Here is a 21,114-nt window from a genome sequence, read left to right as displayed (position 1 = left end):
GTGGTCAATGCGTTACCCGGGCAGCAACAAGGATGCGTTTGCAGGGGGGTAGTGCTCGCCAAGAAGCAGGACCCAGCAATCGGATTGAAGCATTGCAGCGCTTGCAAGGCGGCCAGAATTCTGCCCTAGAAGCTCGAGACCGCGTTTCCGACTCGACCGACGAAGTGCGACAACGCCATCGTGCCCATTGATTGTCACAGCACTATCCCTCGTGGGCTCGTCGGTGGCAAGATGGCCTTCGACAACTTTGAAATTCTTTACAAGGAGACGCGACTGAACCTCGAGCCCGCGTCGCCGTCTTCCGTCGTCCAGCTTCGAGTCGCGCCTACAAACGCCTACGGACGCTCGAGCTTATCCTCATCATCCTCCTCCCGTCCTGCCAGCGCCACTGCCGACGACGAGAAGGGCTACCGCACCAAGAACCTCGCTACTGCCTCATCTATCTACTACCGCAAGCATCACAGCTCTCCGCGCGGCTTCTTGTGGCGCGTCCTTGACAACAACACCGTCCTTAGCATCCGCGTCGCCGATGTCTGCAGACAAGAGAAGGTGGCCGATGCGCCACTAATCCTAAACCTCCGCTTCGCTTCCCCGCTGCGCCCGGCCTGTGTAGGCTTTGCCGACCACGAGGACCACGATGCGCTCTTTGTCTACGCCATCGACCAGAGCAACCAGCTGTGGTCCATCATACTGCGGCCGGACCACTTCCGCAAGAGGAGTGCGACTGAAGGAGGGCTGGGCGATGCGAGCAGGGTGTATTCGCCCCCCGGATTTGGGTTCAAGCATCCTCACAGGCTGGCGGTTGTCAGCCCCGATCAGCTGATCGTCACTATGCACGATGGCGGCATCCTGAAGTTTGACCGAAACAAGAACCATGAGTGTGAGTTGATGAGTTCTGACGCTTGCCCAATTGAAGAAAGGGAGAAGCTTTTGCTGACACCGAGGTTTTGTTCACTAGCACATGGGTCACCATGGAGAGAATCGATTTACAATGTTGCCGGCTGGGGCCAAAGTCTACGAGGCTTGGTCCCCTTTCAGCGCAACCCAACCGTTCGGTATGAAAAGATTAACATGGAGCTGACCGCAGCCGCGTCGACAGCCGTAACAACCATGGGGCATGCAGAAACCGCTTTTCTTTTCACCATCTGCTTGGACCACAGAATGAGAGTGTGGGACGTGCGAACTGGCCAGATACTCTACACCGGCGACATCTTGAACAACACCAAGCGCGACCCTCAGGAGGTCGGCAAGTGGACTGTTGACCCTTCACAGAATAACTTGATTAGGATACTTGACAACGGCCGCGGGCAATGCTTGGTTGTGACATACTCGCCTGTCGGTGCTGGTGAATTCAAGTTCTGGAAAGTTAAGGCGAACGATCAGGGGTCGATTCATGTCACCGATTGCTTTCCTGATGCACGCTTGATGTCTCCAAACCCAACATCCCTCGATGTATGGACTCTGGCCGATTTTGCCATCGCACAGCAGCCAGACGGCCCGGAATTGTGGGCGTTGTGGAAGAACAACACCAGCTATCGGGTCAACAGACTGCAGATTATCCCTCGGAACGCCACGGCACCTTTCGCAGACGGTTGGAAGGCAGTGTGCGTCGAGAGTCCTGGCCCGACCCCGCGCGCATCGGGCTCCTGGAACCCGACCGACTCGACGGAGAAGTGGCTGGACCTCATCTTTTCTCCAGGCCGCTTCTCTAAGTCTACCTTGGAGACAGCCTTGGCGATGTATGAGAAAGGCCTTGGCACCTACAAGGAGACGGTCTCGAGGTCTGGTAAGGGCATCGCTGAGTCCATTTGCTCGGTCATTGGCTCTACTACGACTCTGGATCGGAGTTCGCAAGGTGGCGCCGACTACGACCAGTTCCGCAACACGAGCGAGACCCAATGGATGCGCTTCTGGCGCCTGCTGCTGGAGCTCGACAAGCAGAGAGGCGAGGCGTTGTCGCTGGTTTTCGACCAGTATGACGGCATGGTCTGGGTTACTTGTGCAGACTTGCTTGCTGCAGTTAGGCAATGCAGCGACCTAGAACGCCTTTACCACAACCTTCAGTCCCCTGAGAAGAAGAACGAGGATGTTGCTGCGCTGATCTCGGCCGGCCTCACCTTTGTCGAGACCTTTTCGGACAGCATGCACCAGCTGTGCAAGGCTGCCCTTAGGGCTGAATTGTACGAAAACTCCGCCCTGTCGGACAGAGAACGCATGCAGCTGTTCCTCGATCGTGCGGGCTTTTGGGTCACAGATGAGGACTGGGCCCAAGTGCTGGACATCGTTGGGCAGAACTACCAGATGGTTACCTCCAGGCTTTACGAAGATCTCTTCGACTTAATCACTGCCACCAGCGAGGCCAATTCGCAAGAGCTCCGAGAGCCATTCACAATATTTGGCAAGAAGGTGGTTGTCCGTGCTGTGCAAGAGACTGTCGAGCTCCACTGGCAGATCCTCTTCAGCCAGCTGATCCTCCTTGTCAATATGGTAGACAGCGAGAGTGAGGAGGCTCGGCCTCTGCACACTAGGTTTGACGTCGGCTCTGTGTACCGGCGGTTGATCGATGCTCTTAGGAGGCTGGAACATCTGAGGTGGATGACAAAGACGGAGCTGAGCGTTTCACCCTCAAAGAGCCGGTCAGGCTCTTCGTCACCAACGCTTTCCAAGCGCGGTCAGGACGAGAGTTACACCAGAACGGCGTTGGAGGAGTTGGCTGGTCACCTGTTTGGCCTGCCCGAGAGCAATAATATGCCTCTGCTGTCTAGCATCACAGATCTTGTTCTCGACCTCTGTGCACCTACCAGCACAACTGTGCTCAACACCTGGCTTATTCAGTGCTGGCTTCTTAAGGAGGGTCGACCAGATCTTGCTCTCGAGCTCATGCCATTCGCCGAACAAGACCCCTTCTCAACGTATGTTCAAGGCCGCGTCTTCCTTGCACTGAGGGACTACGACACTGCCGCTCAGCACTTCAGGAAGGCTGCCATTGGGCTCAGCATCCCGCTCAAGCACGTCGATCGGCACAGCGCCGGCCTGCTTGACGACACCGAATGGAACCTCCTTAACAGCGGCCTTCCAAACTACTACGCCCACATTGTTAACTTGTACGATAAGCAAAAGGCGTACTCGTACGTCATGGAGTTCTCCCGGCTCGCCCTGCAGTTTGCCCAGACTAGCAACCAGGACTCTGCAAGCATCAAAACAGAGATGCTCAGCCGGCTCTTCACGGCATCTACTGCCACTTCCCACTTCGAGGAGGCCCACTCGGCGCTGCTCGCCATGGATGATGAAGCCCTCCAGAAATCGTACCTGCGCAAGCTGCTCGAGCGGATGTGCGAATCCGGCCAGAGCAGCGAGCTCATCAGCCTGCCTTTCTCGGGTCTGCAGAACAAAGTCGACGAGATTTTGGCCGAGAAGTGCCGCGCCACGCGGGACGTGCTCAACGGCGTGCCTTATCACCAGATCTTGTATGCCTGGCGCATTAGCCACAATGATTACCGAGGAGCGGCGGCAATCTTACTCGATCGGCTGGAGAAGCTTCGTCGCTCGGGCGAGGGCGATAAGCTTGGTGCCGAGGATGGCGAAAACGGAGCTGGCAATGATGCCTTGGACACTCAGGTCACCCGCCAGTATTTGATCGTCATCAACGCGCTGAGCTGTGTCGCCCCGCAGGAGGCTTACATCCTTGAGGATGTGCCACCTCCAGTTCCTGGGAAGGGCACCAACGACGAGGAGTATTCCCAGACCGGCAGCAAGCGCAAGCTAGGCAAGCTCAACGCCACTAGCGGCGAGGAAGACCTCGACAGCCGGATCGAGGAGCTCGCCCGCTTGCTGGACAGCGAAAGCGCCGGGGACAAGAAAGCCAGGCCTTCCTCGTCGAGTGAGGAGGATCAGCAGCTGCTGGAAAGGATGCAAAAGTTCTCGACAGCAGTGCGCCAAGAACAGGGCCAACAGACGCCTAGGAGGTTGCTCCGACTGGAGGATCTGCGTAAGCAGTACCAGCAAGAGCTGGATCGGATTGTGGCGATCCAGAACAACCAGTTTGCGCTGACGGCAGATGGGGAGGATGAGGATGAGGACATGATGGATATCGCATGAGAGGGCAGGGAATAGAAGTGCAAAGCTGTGGTTGAGCAGGCTCGGAAGGTTATTTGGAAGTGATTTGCAGTGTACCGTGAGAGAATTGCACACAACAGAGAACATGGGGAAATGGGATACCTATACTTTTTTTCAGAGAGGGCGATGTGGTTCAAGGGTGCTTAGTTTTGATTGCTTTATGTATTACTGTAGCAAGTCTGAACGGGATAACGGAATCACATGTGACAAGACAACAATTTTTTTGTTCAAATCAACGTGTCTGAGAGTGTCTGAGATCTCAGTGTAATCATCGGGTTATATTAAGAGTCCAAAGAAGTGTTTCCCTCTCCTGTGGACTTGGAAGACGTCTTAACCAACGCCGCGCCCATGCTGAAATTATTAAGGCGAGATACCTGCCCGGCTCATACTACGTAAAGTTCATAACTCCCACAGCAATCCTAAGAATATAAACGTAACATCATACGTGTCTCATGCCAAAGGCGCAGTCACCTGCTTTTGATCCGGTGGCGGGGGTAATAGCTGGTTGTCGTACTCGGGTGGTTGCCGGTAAAGGATAATTTCTGACTGCTTGAAGTATCTTCTTGCATCTAGAGGGGTTTTGGTTAGCCTCATTCTGCAAAAAGATAAAGAGAAGGATTCGTCTTACCTTCATCGATTAACACTAGACTCAAATAGTATCTTGTGGAGAATTTCTTGTTGACATCCCGGAAGGTCGGGGTTAAGTCGAAGCCACCCAGGAAGAGGCGAATTGGTATCGTCTCTCCTCGTGAGGGCGAGCCATCCATGATCTGTTGACTCAAGTTAGTCAATCGCTGAATATTAAAGCTCTCATATTCTCAGAGCATACCTCAAACCGCACCAACGTCTCACTCTCATTATACTGGTTTGGAGCAACGCCAGTGGTCTCACGTCGGATGATACTCAGCTCCATGTGCTTGATCTTGAGCCGGACAAGCAAGAAGTAGATCCGACCGACAATAACGTCCTTGAGATGGTACTTGCTCTTGCTGTATTCAAACTCAATGTGCAGGCAGTCCTCAATACCAACATCCATCTTGATGCTGCTATTAAGCTCGGGAGGGATGCGGTAGCTGTACACCCAAATGTCCTTCTCGCGGATCACATCGGCCATGCGCCGTGAGACCGTCACGCGCACAAAGTACCGCAGCTTCACGTTAATGCCGTTGTACGACTCGTACTGCTTCTCGACATTCTTGAAATTAAAGTCGAAGGTCTGCGGGTGTTGCAGCTCGCCGGGAGCCGCCAACTCTTGGACGAGAGAGAGGAACTCGTAATGGTTACCCCGATCGAAGAACATTTCTATAGGGTGTGTTAGCTGGCGAGCCGCACACAGGCTGTATACGAAATGTTGCGCTGGCAGGATATACCTATTGTCCCAATAAACTGGACTTTGATGCCTGTATGTTCTAGGCGCTTGCCGTCCTTGGGCCGGACAGTCACGCAGCCCTTAACGGACTCGCCGTCCATGTAGAGGGGGACTTTCTCGCGACGGTTCTTGTCCAGCTTAACGTCGACCATGGCTCTCTTGTCGGCGTCCGCGAGGACAATATCTATGTCCACGGGCGTCGAAAAGAAGTACGACATGGTGGGTGGTGGTGTTGGTGGTGCCGGAGCTGAGCTATGGGCAGGCGATGCAATTGGCTATGCGAACTGCGCGCGATGCTCTAGCTAACAATCGAGGAACAAAGGACTTGGGTCCAGAACAATCAACAATAGCGAGGCTCGAGACTCGGTCGTTCAAGAGGTGTGTCGACTGTCGCGAGCTCGACTCTAATGTGGAAAGCTGTGGTGTTGAGCGACTCTGGACTGGTAAACTTACGTTATCTTCGGGGGATGTCGTTGCGGCGGCACAGCCAGGCAAGGGGTTCGAGGTGGGGCAGATGTCAGCTCTGCCCAATCAAAGAATATACTTGGCACTGAGGTACTGAGGTACCTTAGCCTCCGCATGTGACGTCCAGCGACTTGAGACTTTGTCTATCACTCTCAGTAAGCAGAGCAGCCCTAAGACGCGCGTTATCAGGATTGAGAGTTAAACAACAAGCTTGGGAGTCCTATGCATGGCAAGGCATGCATTCGATGTGTGAGGTTGTTGGGATGTCTTGGGATGCCCACAAGTTTATGTAATTGATTCTCGACAGAGAGGCAACAAGTCACAGTCCCCGAATCATCCTTCTGGCCAGCTTGAGAGAGTGCTTCGTGATGTAGCGCATGTAAATGTTTACTTTTTGAAAACAGGATAATACGCGTCGTGTTCTGAGAGAGGGAGAGTGATTCTTGCTAGCTGGCTGTTTAAGTCAAGTGAGTCGGCGAATACATCGGAAGGCGTACACAGCGCACTCTGACTAAACAGACCCCGCATGCCAATGTCATCGCAGCACGTCAATTGATATTGCCCATGCTTTGTACATGCCTGGCTAGACGCAATGCCACAATGAGGAAACCACATTTAATGAAGGGTATCGCTGGAGTCAGTTAGGTGATAGCCATGCATTTCAGATATAAGTCCAGTGTGACTAAGTGCTGACTTCAAGTACTGCAAATACTTGATAGAAATCTTTGCCAACCCCTTCAACGAGTTCTTTGTTGGTTTGCTGGAATCTTGGCTCGAGAATGCAAGTTGGACTTGTTCTCGTGGGGTCCTGTTGATGTGGTTTCACTAGAGGCTTGGCATCAAGACCCCCAAGCACTGGCCACTTGAACCCCACATTGCTCCAGCCTCTTGGGTTTTGACCAATGACGGCGCCGCCTGCCAATCTGCCCTAACAGTAACTGCAAGGCGTCCGGCGCACAACTCGAATTATTCCGCGTCCGCAAAATCGTCGTTTTTTCTGGGCCTTACTCCGACCCTCCGTCCACCTCGACGACGAAGAAACACCACCTCCTCACTTTTCGGTCCTATCGCCAAAATGCGCTACATTCACAGTGAGGAGACCATTCCGGTCCCCGAGAACGGTACGTTTCGCAAATTCCGACGCAATGACTACACCTTTGGGAGGACGCGGGGACGGGAAAAGAAAAGGGGAACCACCTCGTCGAAGATTGGCGAACTCGACATCAACGGGCGTTTGTGACGAAATGGGGCTTGATTCTGGAAATGGTCTCAAAACACAGCTCGGAGGAGGCAATTTTTGGGATTTTTACAGCCATTATCGGTATCAGCGCAGTTTACTAACGCCAGTGTCCCATCCACAGTCAAGGTCTCGATCAAGTCAAGGCTTGTCACCGTCGAGGGCCCCCGCGGCAAGCTTCAGAAGGACCTTAGCCACATTGCCGTCAACTTCTCGGTGGTCAAGAAGGGCGTCATCGGCCTGGAGATCCACCATGGCAGCCGCAAGGACGTTGCCGCCCTCCGCACCGTCCGGACCATCATTAACAACATGATCATCGGCGTCACCAAGGGCTTCAAGTACAAGATGCGCTACGTCTATGCCCACTTCCCTATCAACGTCAACGTCGAGAAGAACGCCGAGACCGGCTGCTACGAAGTTGAGATCCGGTATGTGCCAATTGGCAACCTATCACAGGCTGTTGCATAGTGGTTGGGAGAAAATTTGGAGGGGAAGGTGTTAAGGGCGCGATGGAAGCAGGGGAAAACTTTCTCGGATGACTCTGGTTTGAAATAAGTGGGTAAACGACAGGCTGACGGTTATGTCACAGGAACTTCATTGGCGAGAAGATCGTCCGGAAGGTTGTCATGGCCCCTGGTGTTGAGGTCGAGATCTCCAAGGCCCAAAAGGACGAGCTGATCCTCAGCGGTAACTCGCTCGAGGCCGTCTCCCAGAGCGCTGCCGATATCCAGCAGATCTGCAAGGTTCGGAACAAGGATATTCGTAAGGTAAGTTGTGACAAGAACCTCTTTTGTGCTCCTGAGCGTTCATGGGACTTGGACTCACACTTCGCAGTTCTTGGACGGTATCTACGTCTCGGAGAAGGGCAACATCGTCGAGGATTAAGTGCACGCGGCCGTGGGTTTCTTTGTGCGTTATGGGTCTACCGGAGTGGCAAGGGGTCATGGGCATTTGCATGTTTTGTAGCGTATAAATCGCTACTGCAAAAAAATGGGCAACCTTTTTACCACGGGCGTTTTGGTGTTTGTCGCCAAACCGGATACGTCGCGGGTCGCCTTCGCAATAAACGAACACACCATGCTCCACCGCATGTCTCTGGATCTGTCTTCCCCTCGCTCACTGGTGGCTGCGAATAATCGAGGGATTTGACTGACTGAGTGGATGTATCTCGGCACTTGGATATTGGGCAGATTGGAAGGACAAACTCAAGAGTGCCATAAGGTCTCCCTGCAAGTCAGAAGGGCGCATCGCCAAAGTGCTGGTAAAACCCAGGTTTCATTAATTGTTCAATGCTCTTGATATTACGTTCCCTTATGAGAACCATGATTCATCCTTTTGCCCATGGGATCATTAACGAAAAGCTGGCCCGAGCCTGAATTGTTTCTCAGGTACCGTTGTTGCCTTGTATATCTTCATTTGTCCATTCCATCACTTTGTCATCACTCATGACTTCATTCATCCTGACTCATATGAGAGGATATCGAAACCGAAACAGATCGCCTGCCTTTCATTTCTACCCGACTCCCTAAACGCCGGTTAAGATAAAAGCAAATATATACGAGAGAATAGCAAAACAAATGGGGGAGACGCAAGGGAGCGAGGGAATCTACATCGACCGTTATTGTTGGCCTTGGAAGTCAATAAGGGTTTGACCGAAAACCCTTCAATCCCTTGGCAAGCGGTGGGATCTCTGGGATTGAGTGTGCGAGACACGAGTATGGGTATACGTGGTACGCGTCCCCCGGCTTCCAGCCTGACTGCCATGGCGCGAATGACTGACACGAGAGCCAGAATGGTGTGACCGAATGTGTGAGCGCGAGTGTGAGGAGTGAGAGGTTGAGCTGCGGGTGCGGCGGTCGCTGCTCGAGGAGCCTGGTTTGAGGTTAGTCATCAACCTTTTCAGAGAGCAAGGATAACTTGAGGGGTACCCACTTGAGCTAGTATAATACGAAATATAGCCCGAGCTAATCGTGGTCTCGCTGCGAGGAGACCTCGTACTAGAGGCAGCTGGTGTAGCGCCCTGCTTATCTCTCCTGAGACCCAGCAGCAGCGCCAGCCCGCCCAGCGCAGCGCCCAGTCCTATCAGACCCGCACCCTTGGCCTTCTCCTTGCGCACAGCTGACGAACTTGGCTTACCGCCGTACCACGAGTCATGCTGGGTCCGGCCGCCCTCAACGTTGCTGGTGCTGCTTCTCTTCGTCTTCTTCTTGATCAGATGAAAGATCGCCCCAATGCTGCGCCAGATACCGCGCATGATGCAGCACGCGCAAAGCATAAGCAGCAACCCGACGCCGGCAATGGTACCAATCACGATACCCGCGATCGCGCCGCCACTCAGGCCGCCGCCGCCGCCTTCCACGGCCTCAGGGTCATCGGTTGGTTCCGGAATCTCGCCTGTCGCCGTCGGCGGGGGGATCTCCCCTCCCGTGCCGCTGGTCACCCGGTAGGGAGCACTAAACTGGGTCGTGATGGTCACGCCGTCAGACACCAGCGTCGAGGTGATAATCTCACCGCCAGCGCCATATCCAGCGTTCGGAAGACACTGCCCCTTCGAAGCGCAGTACTGCCACGCAGCGCAGCAAATCGGCCCGCAGGCGATCCAGCCGGATCCCTCAGGGGGGATGCAATCCTCGCCAACAGCGGTCGCAGTAGTTGCAGGGAAGTAGGAGATCCACGAACTATAGATGCTGGTGTAGGTCTTGGTCTTGGTGACGGTCCACACGGTCGTGTAGTAGATCCAGCCGCCGCCGGCAGTGGACGAGCAGCCCGCGAAATCGCCGACCGTGTAGCATTCAGTGCCCGCTTCGCAGCAGATCTGGTTGTTCCAGCCGCAGTAAGTGGCGCATTGGCGAGGCATGAGCTGGTTGAGGCCGACGCCGCGGAAGCTGCTGTCGCGCGGGTAGGGGACCGCGGTAGTTAGGGGGAGGGTGCCGAACAGGTAGAAGAGGGCTTTGGAGCCAAGAGTTCGGAGGGGGGATTTTACTGGTGTCATGTTTCGTCGCTCGTTGTCGATTTGGCTACTTTAGACCGTAGAATGGGCTAGATCAATGTTGTTGTTGCCGACGATCCACAGTCGTTCGGGAGCAAGTAAACAACCCCGGGGCACGGCCGGTGTTGTTGTGGGGACCAACACGGAGAATGCGCAGACGGTCCGGGCTCCGCAGCGGGACCTGGAGGAAGAAAATCTAGCGCTGGAGACGAGATCGGAAGTGACCAGAGCCGATCAAGCAGCGGTCGCGTTGGTCACTTCTCTTCGAGCAAATTGGTTGTCGTCGCGTCACGTCGGGGCGAGTCAGTTAATTCTCTTTTTAATTTGGTGAGATCTTGTCAACTCCCCCTCCTCCTTTTTTTTTCCCGCTCTCTCTCGCCGTCAACTCGAGCAATTCGGGCAGCGAAGGAAAAAGTTGAGGGCTGCGCTGAGAAGCGGCCGGGGCTGTCAAGTCGATCACCAGATGTTAGACCGTGGGACAGGAGTTCCGGGCAGGTGCAAAAGAGAAAAAGAGGAAAAAAAAAACAAGAAAATTGGCGGGGAAATTTTTGGCAGAGGATATAAGACTTGCGCAGGTACCTAAGGTACTTTAATCCGTAATCCGCAACCCAGGTATTCCAATGGCTGGTGACGGTGATGGCGCCCTAAAACCCAGGCCTGGAAACCGTTGTGCTTGGTGAACAATGAGTGGTCACTGGTCAGGCGCAACGGGCGCAATGGAGTCGCTGTTCCCCTTTTTCCTCGTTGCCCAACCTCCTCTTGACGGAGCAGAGCGCCGTGTCGAGCCGCAAGTCGCAACCCAACCTCTCGATTTTTTTTGGCTCTACCCGCACGACGACCACAATGCTAAAGAACCCAAACCACTCACAGCCAAGAACAGCCCTTGTCAGCCTTGGACCAGAATCTATGCTCGGTTTCTTGTTTTTGATGATTGCTTGCTGTTCGCAAGATGGAATGCTGCTTGCTCTGTATATGCTTACACAAACCGTAGGTACCTTACTTCTTCCCCTGCCGTGGACTCTGATCTTCAGGTGCGCCGTTTGTCTTAAGAGACGACAAGACAGCGGTGACGGCAGTGGACCAAGCATGCTGCGCTGGCGTGCGCGGATAGCTACTTTTGTGCATGCCGCAGTAACGTGCGAGACCTGCCATTTACATAGTACTTACCATTCACCTAGGATTTCAGTCGCAGCTCATCGACCGCCTCATCCGGCCCGTGTGCTTCTAGGCTGTTCTCCTGTTCGCTTAACCAGCATTTTCCATTGTGCACACAGCATCACTTGCAGAACCGGTTTGCGGAATCATGCGTGATACTCCAGCGCAGGGTTGGGCCCGAAAATCCTGGAACTCTTGTAAGCCAGGGTTTTTGCGAGGGGCGTGGGGCAGCCCAGGGAAGACTCTTGGCGCCCAGAACATGACAGATCGGTCACCGGTGAGGCTCCAACCCCAACCCTTAACATCAGCATGGGCATGCCGCATGTCGCAATCGAGAAGTCTCCACTGTGTCGTTCGCCAACTGCGTTACGGGACTGCGTAAGTAATTACGTAACTTGACGATGAGGTGCTGGGGGCCCGGGGTGGTGGCCCAGCTCGTGATTGTGAAGCAACAACACCTCCCAAGTAGCAACTGTGGGACCATCCATTTGATTGAGGGGTCCCAACGCCGGCAAGGCCAGCAGCAGCAACATCCAATACCGAGGCAGGTTACTAAGACCTGCTCCAAGCAGAGTGACAACAAAGCCAATCCCTACGCAGTCGATCAGTACGGATTATCTGTACCTGCATGAGCTGAGCTGAGCTGAGCTGAGCTGTCCCATCTGTCTAGAGCATTACGGCATTACCCAAGCCAAACAAACCATCGAGCTCCCACCGACATCGCCCCTCCAGCTCCTACCACTCCCATCATGTTGCTCGACCCGCCAACTTACCTAGCGTCGCTGCAGACCAACATTCGCCAGCGCCCGATCCCGTGGGACGGTGCCGTGCGCGCAGGTACTCTGACAGAAGAGCAGCTGGCCCGCATCCGCTCTGTCGACAAGCTCAAGCGCGATGCCCGCAAGGAAGCCGTCGAGGCTGATCTCGACGCCTACGTCGCCCTCTTCGTCGGCAGCGGCAGCAGCAAGGGCGTCCTTGAGCTGGCTTCCAAGCGCCAGGACGTTGTACAGTACGCCCTGGTGCTGCTGAACGACCTGTTGTCAGCCGCGCCCGCGCTGACGAAGGCGTTCCTTCGCTCGGGAGACCCGTATCCGCATTTCTTGCCGCTGCTGGCGCGGTCGAATAATACCGATGATCCCATTCCTCTGCTTACATCGATCGTCCTGGTCAATCTGATGGCCGGCGCCCGCGACGAGTCCCCCATTACCATCACCAAGGCCCTGCCCGTCGTGTTCAGCTACTTGTCAACCCTGACCAAGAGCACTGATTCCGCACTGCAAGACATTGCTGTGCAGGCTTACTCGTCGCTGCTCTATAGCCGGGCGCCGAGGAAGCAGTTTTGGAAACAGAGGAGCGAAACTGTGACGCCCCTGATTGACATCCTGCGTGCTGCTGCCGGTGTGAAGAATAGCAATGCTTCGGCTAGTTTATGGAGCGGTACAACAGCTACGGCTAGGACTGGGTTTGAGGGTTCCCTTGGTGGTGGTATTGGGCTGCAGCTCCTCTATCGGGTCTTGTTAGTTATGTGGCAGCTGAGCTTTGAGGCTGCTGAAATTGGCGATGATTTGAACGAGTAAGTTCTCCTTGCCTTTACAACGTTTTTTTTTCTTTCTTTTTTTTGTTTTAAAAAAAAAGGCACCTAGACGTGGCTAACAACGACAAGTGAATACGACATCGTCCTCCTCTACACTCAACTCCTGCGCCTATCCCCCAAAGAAAAGACAACCCGTCTCCTCGTCGCCACAATCCTCAACCTCCTCACTGCCAACCAAAACACCCTCCTTCCGACTGCCGTTCTGGCCCGTCTCCCCTCTCTCCTGCAGAACCTCCAAACCCGCCAGTGGGCCGACCCAGACCTGCGCGAGGACATGGACCGCTTACGCGAACTGGTTGAGGAGTACACGCGCACGAAGACCACCTTCGACGAGTACGTGGGCGAGCTGAACTCAGGCCATCTGCGCTGGTCCCCCCCTCATCGCAACGCCGTCTTTTGGGCTGAGAACGCCCGACGCATCCTGGAGCACGAGAATGGCGCTCTGGTGAAGCGGCTCGCCGAGATCATGATGAAACCGTGGGATAATGATAAGGCAGTATTGGCGATCGCGTGTAATGATGTTGGGTTTTTGGTCAGGGAGGTGCCCGAGAAGAGGAGCCAGCTGGAGAAGTTGGGAATTAAGACGAGGATTATGGAATTGATGGGGGAGGCAGATGAAAATGTGAGGTGGGAGAGCTTGCGGGCGCTGGGCGGGTGGTTGCAGTATAGCTTTGATACGAAGTAAGAGTGGGGGGATGTAAGAGCGGTTTAATTGCTGTTTTTCACGGCACTGGTATGATGGAGTTTTTATCTCGGTTGTCTTGTCTCTTGTCTCTTGTCCTGTTTCCATTTTCAAGTTCAAGGGCACGGGTCTGGTTATGGTTGCTGCGTCTTGGAGCAATGGCATTGGGACGGTTCTTAGACTGGCTCTCGAGTTTTTTACTGTGGGTTTGTTTAATACTCTCTGTATGCGACATCTGAATATTACTTGGATGTACTTCAAAACCTATGACTATCGTCACAGTCTCTTAATTATTCTGTCCAAATCCTCTCAGGGTAGCTTGCATGATGCTGGTACTATCTGTGATCCGAGACCGCGAAGCCCATACCTCGCCCCACCTCCGCCCCTTATCTTATCGGAACTCCCATCCGGATTCCAACTTCTTAGACCTTCTTGCTTACTCAATCCACTTTCTTCTCGTCACAGACAGGATCACTTTACAGATCCTCCCAGATAGATAACCCAGATAGCCTTCTGTGCTCCATTACCAAAAAGTTCACCTTGGAAATAAACACATATCCAGTCGTCGATCATGGCACTGAAACGGGTACGTAGGCGTCGCCAGTCATCGGCGAAATGATGAGCAGTGAGATTCATGATTCATTTGAGCGCCCAATGGCCCATATCTAACCCAAGACTTGTGTCCAGTACTACTTTCTTGTCCATGGAAAAGTCCAAGGCAAGTCTCATCACTGCACATCACTGCACTGTCGACTCTTTGAGCAACTGCTGGATATACGTCGCTGGATTGAAATATCTCACTAACTGTCGGTTTCCAGGTGTCTGGTTCCGGTAGGATGTGCTTCATTTATCCCACATGCATGCATCCTCATCCAATCCCTCGATATGACCTCAATGACTTTGCGATAAATTTTTTTTAAAAAAAAGAAAAGAAAAAGAAAACTAACCACCAATTCAGCGCCTTTACCCAAGAACAAGCTAACTCTCTGAGTATTACTGGCTGGGTTCGCAACACCCCCAATGGCAAGGTTTGTTGGAAATACTAGCTGAGCTTACAGTTGGCATATGACAGAAAACTGAGCAAGTCTGGAACTAGGTCGAAGGCGAGGCCCAAGGCTCCGAGGAGAACATGACTGCCTTCATGATGAAATTGCTCCAGGGTCCAAAGCTGGCGCACGTGGTCAAGTTGGACAAGGAGGAGAGGGATGTGGTTGAAGGAGAGGTGGGGTTTGAGATTCGTCGTGGAAGCCACTAAGTGCTGAAGGAAGGACGTCAGTCAGAAAGGCTCATATTGAGTTTAACAGGGCAGGCATTTCTTTCGAAAGGGAAAGGTCTTATTGACATTGGACCTTTGATGAAGAACTCCACTTATGTTCCTGCCAGGATCACTACTGCGTTGAGATTTGAGAGGTGTGTTGTGAGGATAACAAGAGGGGATAGTAGCTGACAGAAAATAGTACCAAAACCCATAGTAATTGATGCTAACCAATACCCATGCATTATACCTATGCTATGCAACATACCTATGGAAGAGACTCCTCATCCGCTCATCACCCTAAACACCAAGCAATGCAGCTTATCCTAAAACAAGAAGCCATCCATCACCATTACTAACCAACAAGGCCCCTCTAAATCGAAGCATCCCAACCCAGAGGCTCCCTCCTTAGAGCCCATTCCCAGATTCCGCACAGCTAGTCATTTAGAATGTGCCCATGCGTCCAACAATTCATCCCATCGTGTATCAGCCCTCAGACCATCCACAACTTGTCCCACGCCTGCCTCGGGTATCATCAACAAGCATCAGCCAACGCAACACAGAACACAACCGGCCCTCCCAAACCGATTACTACCATTATACAATAGCGGGCGGCAGCCGACCTGCCCAAATCCTCAAGCAAACGTCAAAGAAATTTCTTTTTCCTTTCCAAACTCCTCATCATCATCATACCCCGCATCCCTCCATGGATCCGCCAACGTGATATTCGGCACTGTCGCGGGCTTTGTCAGACCCAGTATGCTCTCAGGCGGTTGCATGCTGCTGCTGTTTCCTGCACCGCTACCGCTGGCGTCCGATGAGATCCCGGCATTCAACGATGCCGGCTGAGGCGAGAAGAGCCCCGGCCCCGAGTCCTTGTCACCTTGTCGATCCCGATCGTCATCGAACCCCGTGTCAAACGTCATGGTGATACCATCATTGGCAGGATCCTCTGGCTCGCCATAGTTGACATACCCGCCACCGAAGCCTCCGAACCCGTGGCCATAAGAGCGGTATGGGCTGGATGTGCTGCTCGGGGTGGTATTGTCGACCTTGCTGCTTGGGAAGGTAGGGGCTCTATCTCGACCGGTAGGTTTTGGTGACGAGGTTGATGTCTGATGGCTGGAGGAGGATCGGGACAGGTCGGTCATGATGCTGCCGTCGGCGAGGCTGCAGCGAGAGGATTTCGCTTTGGCTGTTGGCGGCGGGGGTGGGGTTGTGGTCGTGGGAGTATTGTTCTTGTTAAGCTCGACCTTGATCGGCGGCAGGGTGCTCTTGATCTCGCGGATCTGGAGCAATTGCTCATCGAGGGGGTCAATGCCTCCCTTATTTTTTTCCGTTCCTTGGCGATCTCGGCGCGGATGGCATCGACGTCGAACAACACGCCGTCCTTCTCCTCCGACTTGCCCTTGTTACCGGCCTTCATTGTGTCCTCGTACACCTCCCACTCCTGCCGCTCGGGAACCTTTCTCCGCTTCCAGAAAGCGAACCCACTGCTCTTGTTTTGCTTGCTCTCTTTCTCCAGCTCACGCCTAGCCTCCTCGATCTCATTAATCAGCTCGCGCTGGCGCTCCCTGTGTCCGTCAGGATCAGGATCCTCGATCTCAGTGAACTCATCGCTCTCAACCATCCATCCACACTCGCGCAGCAAGCGCGGCATGGCCGTGCGGTAGTCCATGTGCCCGACTACGAGATCAGACACGTCCATGTTCTCAATTCCTGGAATGTCCTCAATAGCAGCGAGACCAGCAACGCGCCGGATGCCGCCGCTGGTCAAACGGAACAGGTATCCCAAGATCCAATCGTTGCGATTGTACCCATTCAAGAAACGACCCGACACCACAGCGCGGGCACGGAGATACTCATCCTTCTTGACGACGATGGGGCTCCCGAACAGGTAGACGTTCTGAACCAGACCGAACGCCCCTTTCCTGGCCAGTTCCTGCAGGCAGGAGAAGATGACACGGCTGCCCAAAGAATAGCCGACGAGAGTGACTGGGCGAGTGCCGAGGTTCCGATCGATGAGCGAATCGGCCAGGATCAGACCAGCCATTTCAGCACGATCGAGAGAGACAGCCCAGGGGTTATCGATGAGATAGGCGAGTTTCGTGAGGATTACGGGAATCTGGATGGCAGCCATCAAGCTCACGAGGATAGTATTTCCCAGAAGTTGTTGCAGGCCTTGGGTCAGAGCCTAGAGGGCATTTCTGTTAGCACATCGACATCATTGTCGCATCAACCATGGCTTCGAACATACTTCAGTTGCAAGAATATTAATAGTAGCACCAATGGTAGCCAGCATTTCGGGCTCCCAGAGAACTGAGTAAATGTCGCCCATAATGGGGTCAACGGTACTGAATGGCAGACGAACATCGTCAACCTTGCCTGTCATCCACCCCGAGACCGTGACGATCAGGTTCACGCGCTTGTTGTTGTTCAATGGGCGATATTCGAAAGTCTTGACGGCACCCGTTCTCCTGTCAGCCGCCCTACCACCAATGACACTACCCGATGCTGCCGCCGTCGACGTGATGATAGCAGCGCCACCGGCACCAGCCAAGAAAGTACCTGTGCCACTGACACCGATTGCCGTGAATCCAGCTGCCAAACCAGCACCAATGACAGGAGCAAGCAAACCGGCCGACAAGCCGATGACCAGACCACCGCCAACTGTGGCAAGGCCCACCATCATGTACCGCTTCTTGAGAGCCATCTTCCGGCGGTTCTCCATGTGCTCCTGCTCATTCCAATTCTCCTTATCAGCACTCTGCTGCATCTCTAGCGCGTCGGTCACTTTCTTTTCGAAACGGCAGATGTCGAGCCACGAGATGTCGAGGTCCTTAGCCACTCGCTCGAGCAGCGTCCTGGATCTCGCATCATAAATGGAATCAGCAACAAGCACCAGGAACAGATCGCAGAGAACAGTCCAGCGGATATCGATGTCAATCTTTTGGGTGGTGGGCATCTGAGACGGCGTCCTGACCTCCTCCTTGAGCTCTGAAGTATCCTCAGCCGAGTATGGAGGGGGCGAGTCAGATCTCGGCTCCTTCTCAGAGCCCATTACAGAAGACGGCCGGGATGACGAACTAGTCCTGGCAGTAGATGACTGGTCATCGTCTACAACCATGGGATTCTTGACCCGAGCATTCGCCATCAAAACCGGAGTCAGGTCACGCGGCTGAACTCCGTGGGAGCTCAGCTGCTCGATCATGACCTGCTCATCCGGGCTGATGTCCATGTGCGTGTAAAGCCGGATCATCATTCGCTGAGCCCACATCTTCATATTCTCGGCCGCCATCCCCACATACTTCTTGACCTTGGAGGTTGGCATCGGCAATGATTCCAGCTCCTGGATCATGGCATTCAGCTCCAATCTCGTAAGACCCACGTAGGCAATGCGCTGGCCCTCGGTGAGCAGCTCCTTAGTGGCCTGCAGCTGGCTGACGGCATCTCGTTGCTCGTCGTCCATTGCGCTCGTGCTAGGGCCCATTTCTTTGAACAGGTACTGCATGTTCTCGTCCATGCTCGTCACGGACTCGGCATCATCGTCGAGAATCTTGGTGTATCCCTTGCCGGCGCCGCCGAGAGCCGCATAGCCGTACTTCTCATCCTCGGACTCATGGTATTCTCTTGCGATTAGCTTATTGTTGTCGTCGTATATGTCGTACGGCGCATACGACGGCATGTCCTGCCAACCCCCATCATCGTCCTCCTCGTCCTTCTTCTCGGCCGGTTGATACGAAGTAAGCTGCTGATGCGAAGCGCTCGATTCATCACGTCTATGACCGGGTACCATCCCCAGAGTCTTTTTGCTTTCGGCAATAGCCTGATCTTCTATCGGCTTCGGCTGCGAAGCACCGGATTCCCCGGGCACGCGTTTATTCTGGGTGGTTGCATCTTCAGTCTTGGGCTCTGCGGGCTCTACCTCTGCGAGGGACGCAGCAGCCTTCTCCGTTGCGGCGGGGTATTTTCTTACGGGCAATCCAAAGTCGTCCAGCTCAACAGTCATGGTCGTTGCGAGTGTCTCGCTTGCAGAAACATGCTGTTGCTGTGTGGTGGTTGAGTTCGCAGGCGTCGCAATTGGGTTTAGCGGGGCCTTTTGGTGGTCACTGCCAGCCGAGGTCCCGTCAATGCTCGGCATGGCTGTAAATTCAGGCTACTTGAGGTGTTTTGTCCTCTATCGACAAACAGCGCGGCCCAAGCTGAGATGGTTGAGCGCGCGGAATCTGGGATCGGTAGGGGACGGATGGGGTGCCGGTGATCAGGAGTTGGTGTTGATGGGGGAGCTGGGAATTGTTTCGCCCAAGGGGGGAAGTTTCGCGGACGTTACACGCCCCAGTGGGCAGTGGCCTTTTCACGGTTGCCTCTTAACGGCCGACAGGGATCTTGTTAACAGCAGACTATCACTTGCCGCACCATCACTGGCCACGATTATTGTCGAATCCTCCCTACGCGCCGCAATCTGTCACGAAAGATTGATATAAGACATGGGCATTTCTTTGTCCCGGCCATGAATTGGGCCGACACCCAACTTGGTGCTTTGGGTTACACTGCAACGGTGGCCGGTATCTGGTACTTGCTCCGGGCCTGTTCTTATCCACTAAGGGGTATTTCTTGGCATCCGTTATGATAACGGATAGGCCCGCCAACGGTCGTGTATTTCACGTTACACGCATGATTTGTGTTATCGATAACACTCGAACTCGCTGGGCGGTCATGTAGGGAGACATGTTTGCGGTTCTTCAAGGAGCAAGTCAAATCGTGGTACTTATGAGGGCAGGCGCTTGAAAAATAAATGAATAGCAAATGAAAACGGCTGGGCTAGTGTCTATTTGCGCAATTGTTCCCCAGAACAGGCCTCCCCAAACGGTAGATGAGTAAGGAAGCATCACAAAGTCCTGAATCCCGAGTGGCCCTAGGCCCCTTTGAACCTTCAGTCACACCCCTCTCAATCTTGAGCACCGTCACCCGATGCATGCACTGTTTCCCCTTGCAGCTGGCCATGACCGCCCTCCGAACTCCCGCCCCCTTCTGATTTCTGCTTCTTGCGCCTCTTCCGCTTGGACTTCTTCTCCCCTGATGCCTGCGACGGCGGGGGCTCATCCTTCTTCTTTGGCGGTGGCGGCTGTTTCTTCTTGGGCTTTTTGACTGCCAATGGGTTCGGTCCCTTCGGGCCATACCGTTTCTTCTTCTTCTTTTTCCGCTTCTCTTCCTCCCCATTCGCACTGGCCCTATCGCCTTCGTTACCACTCTCTTCACCTTTTGAGCCCTCGTCATCGGAGTCATCCTCCCTCTTTCTTTTGTTGTTTCCTCTGATGATGCCTCCCAATAACCTGAAATGGGTATTAGTGATCCCTAGCTGCCGGATATACTTCTTAGGAAATGCTTACTTGGCGCGTTCTTGCTGATCCCTTGCTTGCTGCGTAGCTGCAGACATAGGTTCGAGGATCTATCCCACCTAGTTAATTCATTGTTCCGACCCTTTCCAACATTGCCACTCATCACTTACCATGACACTCCGATGCACATACATCAGCGGTGTTGGCACCACTGAGCGTAGCCTGCCCCTCTACGCAACCGTTGAGTCAGCTAAAACATTCGTGAACGCAGGCATTGATATCTAGGAACACACCAGAAACTCGTCCTGTGTGACAACAATGTATCTAAACTTGTTCTCCCCCTTGCTCTTAGGGTCGACACAGGACATCACACACTCCCGCTCAGGAAGGGGGTCTTGATCCATGAGATGGCCACACCGGCGCCTCTCGAAGGTCTTTGCCCGGTCGATGGCAGCCACCACGGCTGGGTCCTTATTAGGAGGAACATTTTTTGCATACAGTGCTCGCTATATGTCATCACTGGTTAGCCATTGATCTTCATCTCCTGCCAGAATGTGATCAGACCCACAATAGAGCACTGAGTGATCATAGGCTTGAGGTTCTTGCAGGACAGTGTCTTCTCGAACAGGTGCATCAGATCGAGTTTGATGGTGTCAAGAATAACATCGCTTGTCAGGAGAAGCTGATAGGGTTCACGGAAGCCCAGCAGCTGGAACTGCCGCATGAGCTTCCTGTACTGCTTCGTGCGTTTACCCATCTTGAGATGTGGTAATGGCCCTCAAGCTAGGTCGGCTTCGATGAAGATGGCGGAATTGATCCCTTCCAGTGGGCTGGTTATCAATTAACTAACCGGCAGACGTTGTTCAGAATGAAAATTGACTGAACCGTCTGTCGGTCTTTAGCAGAAAAAAAA

The 21,114-nt window shown here is 53.7% G+C and overlaps 6 protein-coding genes and 1 pseudogene across 7 annotated transcripts; 3 read left to right on the top strand and 4 right to left on the bottom strand.

Annotated features, from left to right (window-relative positions):
* Nucleotides 1-231: 231 nt before the first annotated feature.
* On the top strand, nt 232-4,098 carry CTHT_0009760 (uncharacterized protein; the record flags this gene model as incomplete). Its single annotated transcript, XM_006691436.1, has 2 exons — nt 232-880; nt 959-4,098. 2 exons carry the CDS (start codon nt 232-234, stop codon nt 4,096-4,098), a joined length of 3,789 nt encoding a protein of 1,262 aa, XP_006691499.1.
* A 468-nt stretch (nt 4,099-4,566) lies between these two features.
* Nucleotides 4,567-5,703, bottom strand: CTHT_0009750 (vacuolar protein sorting-associated protein 26-like protein; the record flags this gene model as incomplete). Its single annotated transcript, XM_006691435.1, has 4 exons — nt 4,567-4,685; nt 4,745-4,886; nt 4,946-5,418; nt 5,487-5,703. 4 exons carry the CDS (start codon nt 5,701-5,703, stop codon nt 4,567-4,569), a joined length of 951 nt encoding a protein of 316 aa, XP_006691498.1.
* A 1,322-nt stretch (nt 5,704-7,025) lies between these two features.
* CTHT_0009740 (60S ribosomal uL6 domain-containing protein) lies at nt 7,026-8,072 on the top strand (the record flags this gene model as incomplete). The annotated part of the gene is made up of 4 exons (XM_006691434.1): nt 7,026-7,182; nt 7,312-7,615; nt 7,777-7,954; nt 8,022-8,072. The coding sequence occupies 4 exons, from the start codon at nt 7,026-7,028 to the stop codon at nt 8,070-8,072; spliced, it is 690 nt and encodes a 229-aa protein (XP_006691497.1).
* A 752-nt stretch (nt 8,073-8,824) lies between these two features.
* On the bottom strand, nt 8,825-10,179 carry CTHT_0009730 (annotated as a pseudogene; the record flags this gene model as incomplete). Its single annotated transcript has 3 exons — nt 8,825-8,877; nt 8,968-9,059; nt 9,137-10,179. Coding segments are annotated over 3 exons (1,188 nt in total).
* A 1,901-nt stretch (nt 10,180-12,080) lies between these two features.
* Nucleotides 12,081-14,862, top strand: CTHT_0009720 (uncharacterized protein; the record flags this gene model as incomplete). Its single annotated transcript, XM_006691433.1, has 4 exons — nt 12,081-12,904; nt 12,995-13,606; nt 14,566-14,635; nt 14,704-14,862. The coding sequence occupies 4 exons, from the start codon at nt 12,081-12,083 to the stop codon at nt 14,860-14,862; spliced, it is 1,665 nt and encodes a 554-aa protein (XP_006691496.1).
* Nucleotides 14,863-15,497: 635 nt separating this feature from the next.
* On the bottom strand, nt 15,498-19,003 carry CTHT_0009710 (uncharacterized protein; the record flags this gene model as incomplete). The annotated part of the gene is made up of 3 exons (XM_006691432.1): nt 15,498-16,187; nt 16,247-17,056; nt 17,120-19,003. 3 exons carry the CDS (start codon nt 19,001-19,003, stop codon nt 15,498-15,500), a joined length of 3,384 nt encoding a protein of 1,127 aa, XP_006691495.1.
* Nucleotides 19,004-19,810: 807 nt separating this feature from the next.
* CTHT_0009700 (uncharacterized protein) lies at nt 19,811-20,958 on the bottom strand (the record flags this gene model as incomplete). Its single annotated transcript, XM_006691431.1, has 5 exons — nt 19,811-20,195; nt 20,253-20,311; nt 20,372-20,431; nt 20,495-20,707; nt 20,770-20,958. The coding sequence occupies 5 exons, from the start codon at nt 20,956-20,958 to the stop codon at nt 19,811-19,813; spliced, it is 906 nt and encodes a 301-aa protein (XP_006691494.1).
* Between the last annotated feature and the right edge of the window lie 156 nt (nt 20,959-21,114).

Source organism: Thermochaetoides thermophila, assembly GCF_000221225.1.
Source record: "Thermochaetoides thermophila DSM 1495 unplaced genomic scaffold scf7180000011812, whole genome shotgun sequence".
Taxonomy (NCBI): Eukaryota; Fungi; Ascomycota; class Sordariomycetes; order Sordariales; family Chaetomiaceae; genus Thermochaetoides; species Thermochaetoides thermophila.
The sequence above is the reverse complement of the archived record's forward strand: the minus strand, read 5'-3'. Positions and strand labels throughout refer to the sequence as shown.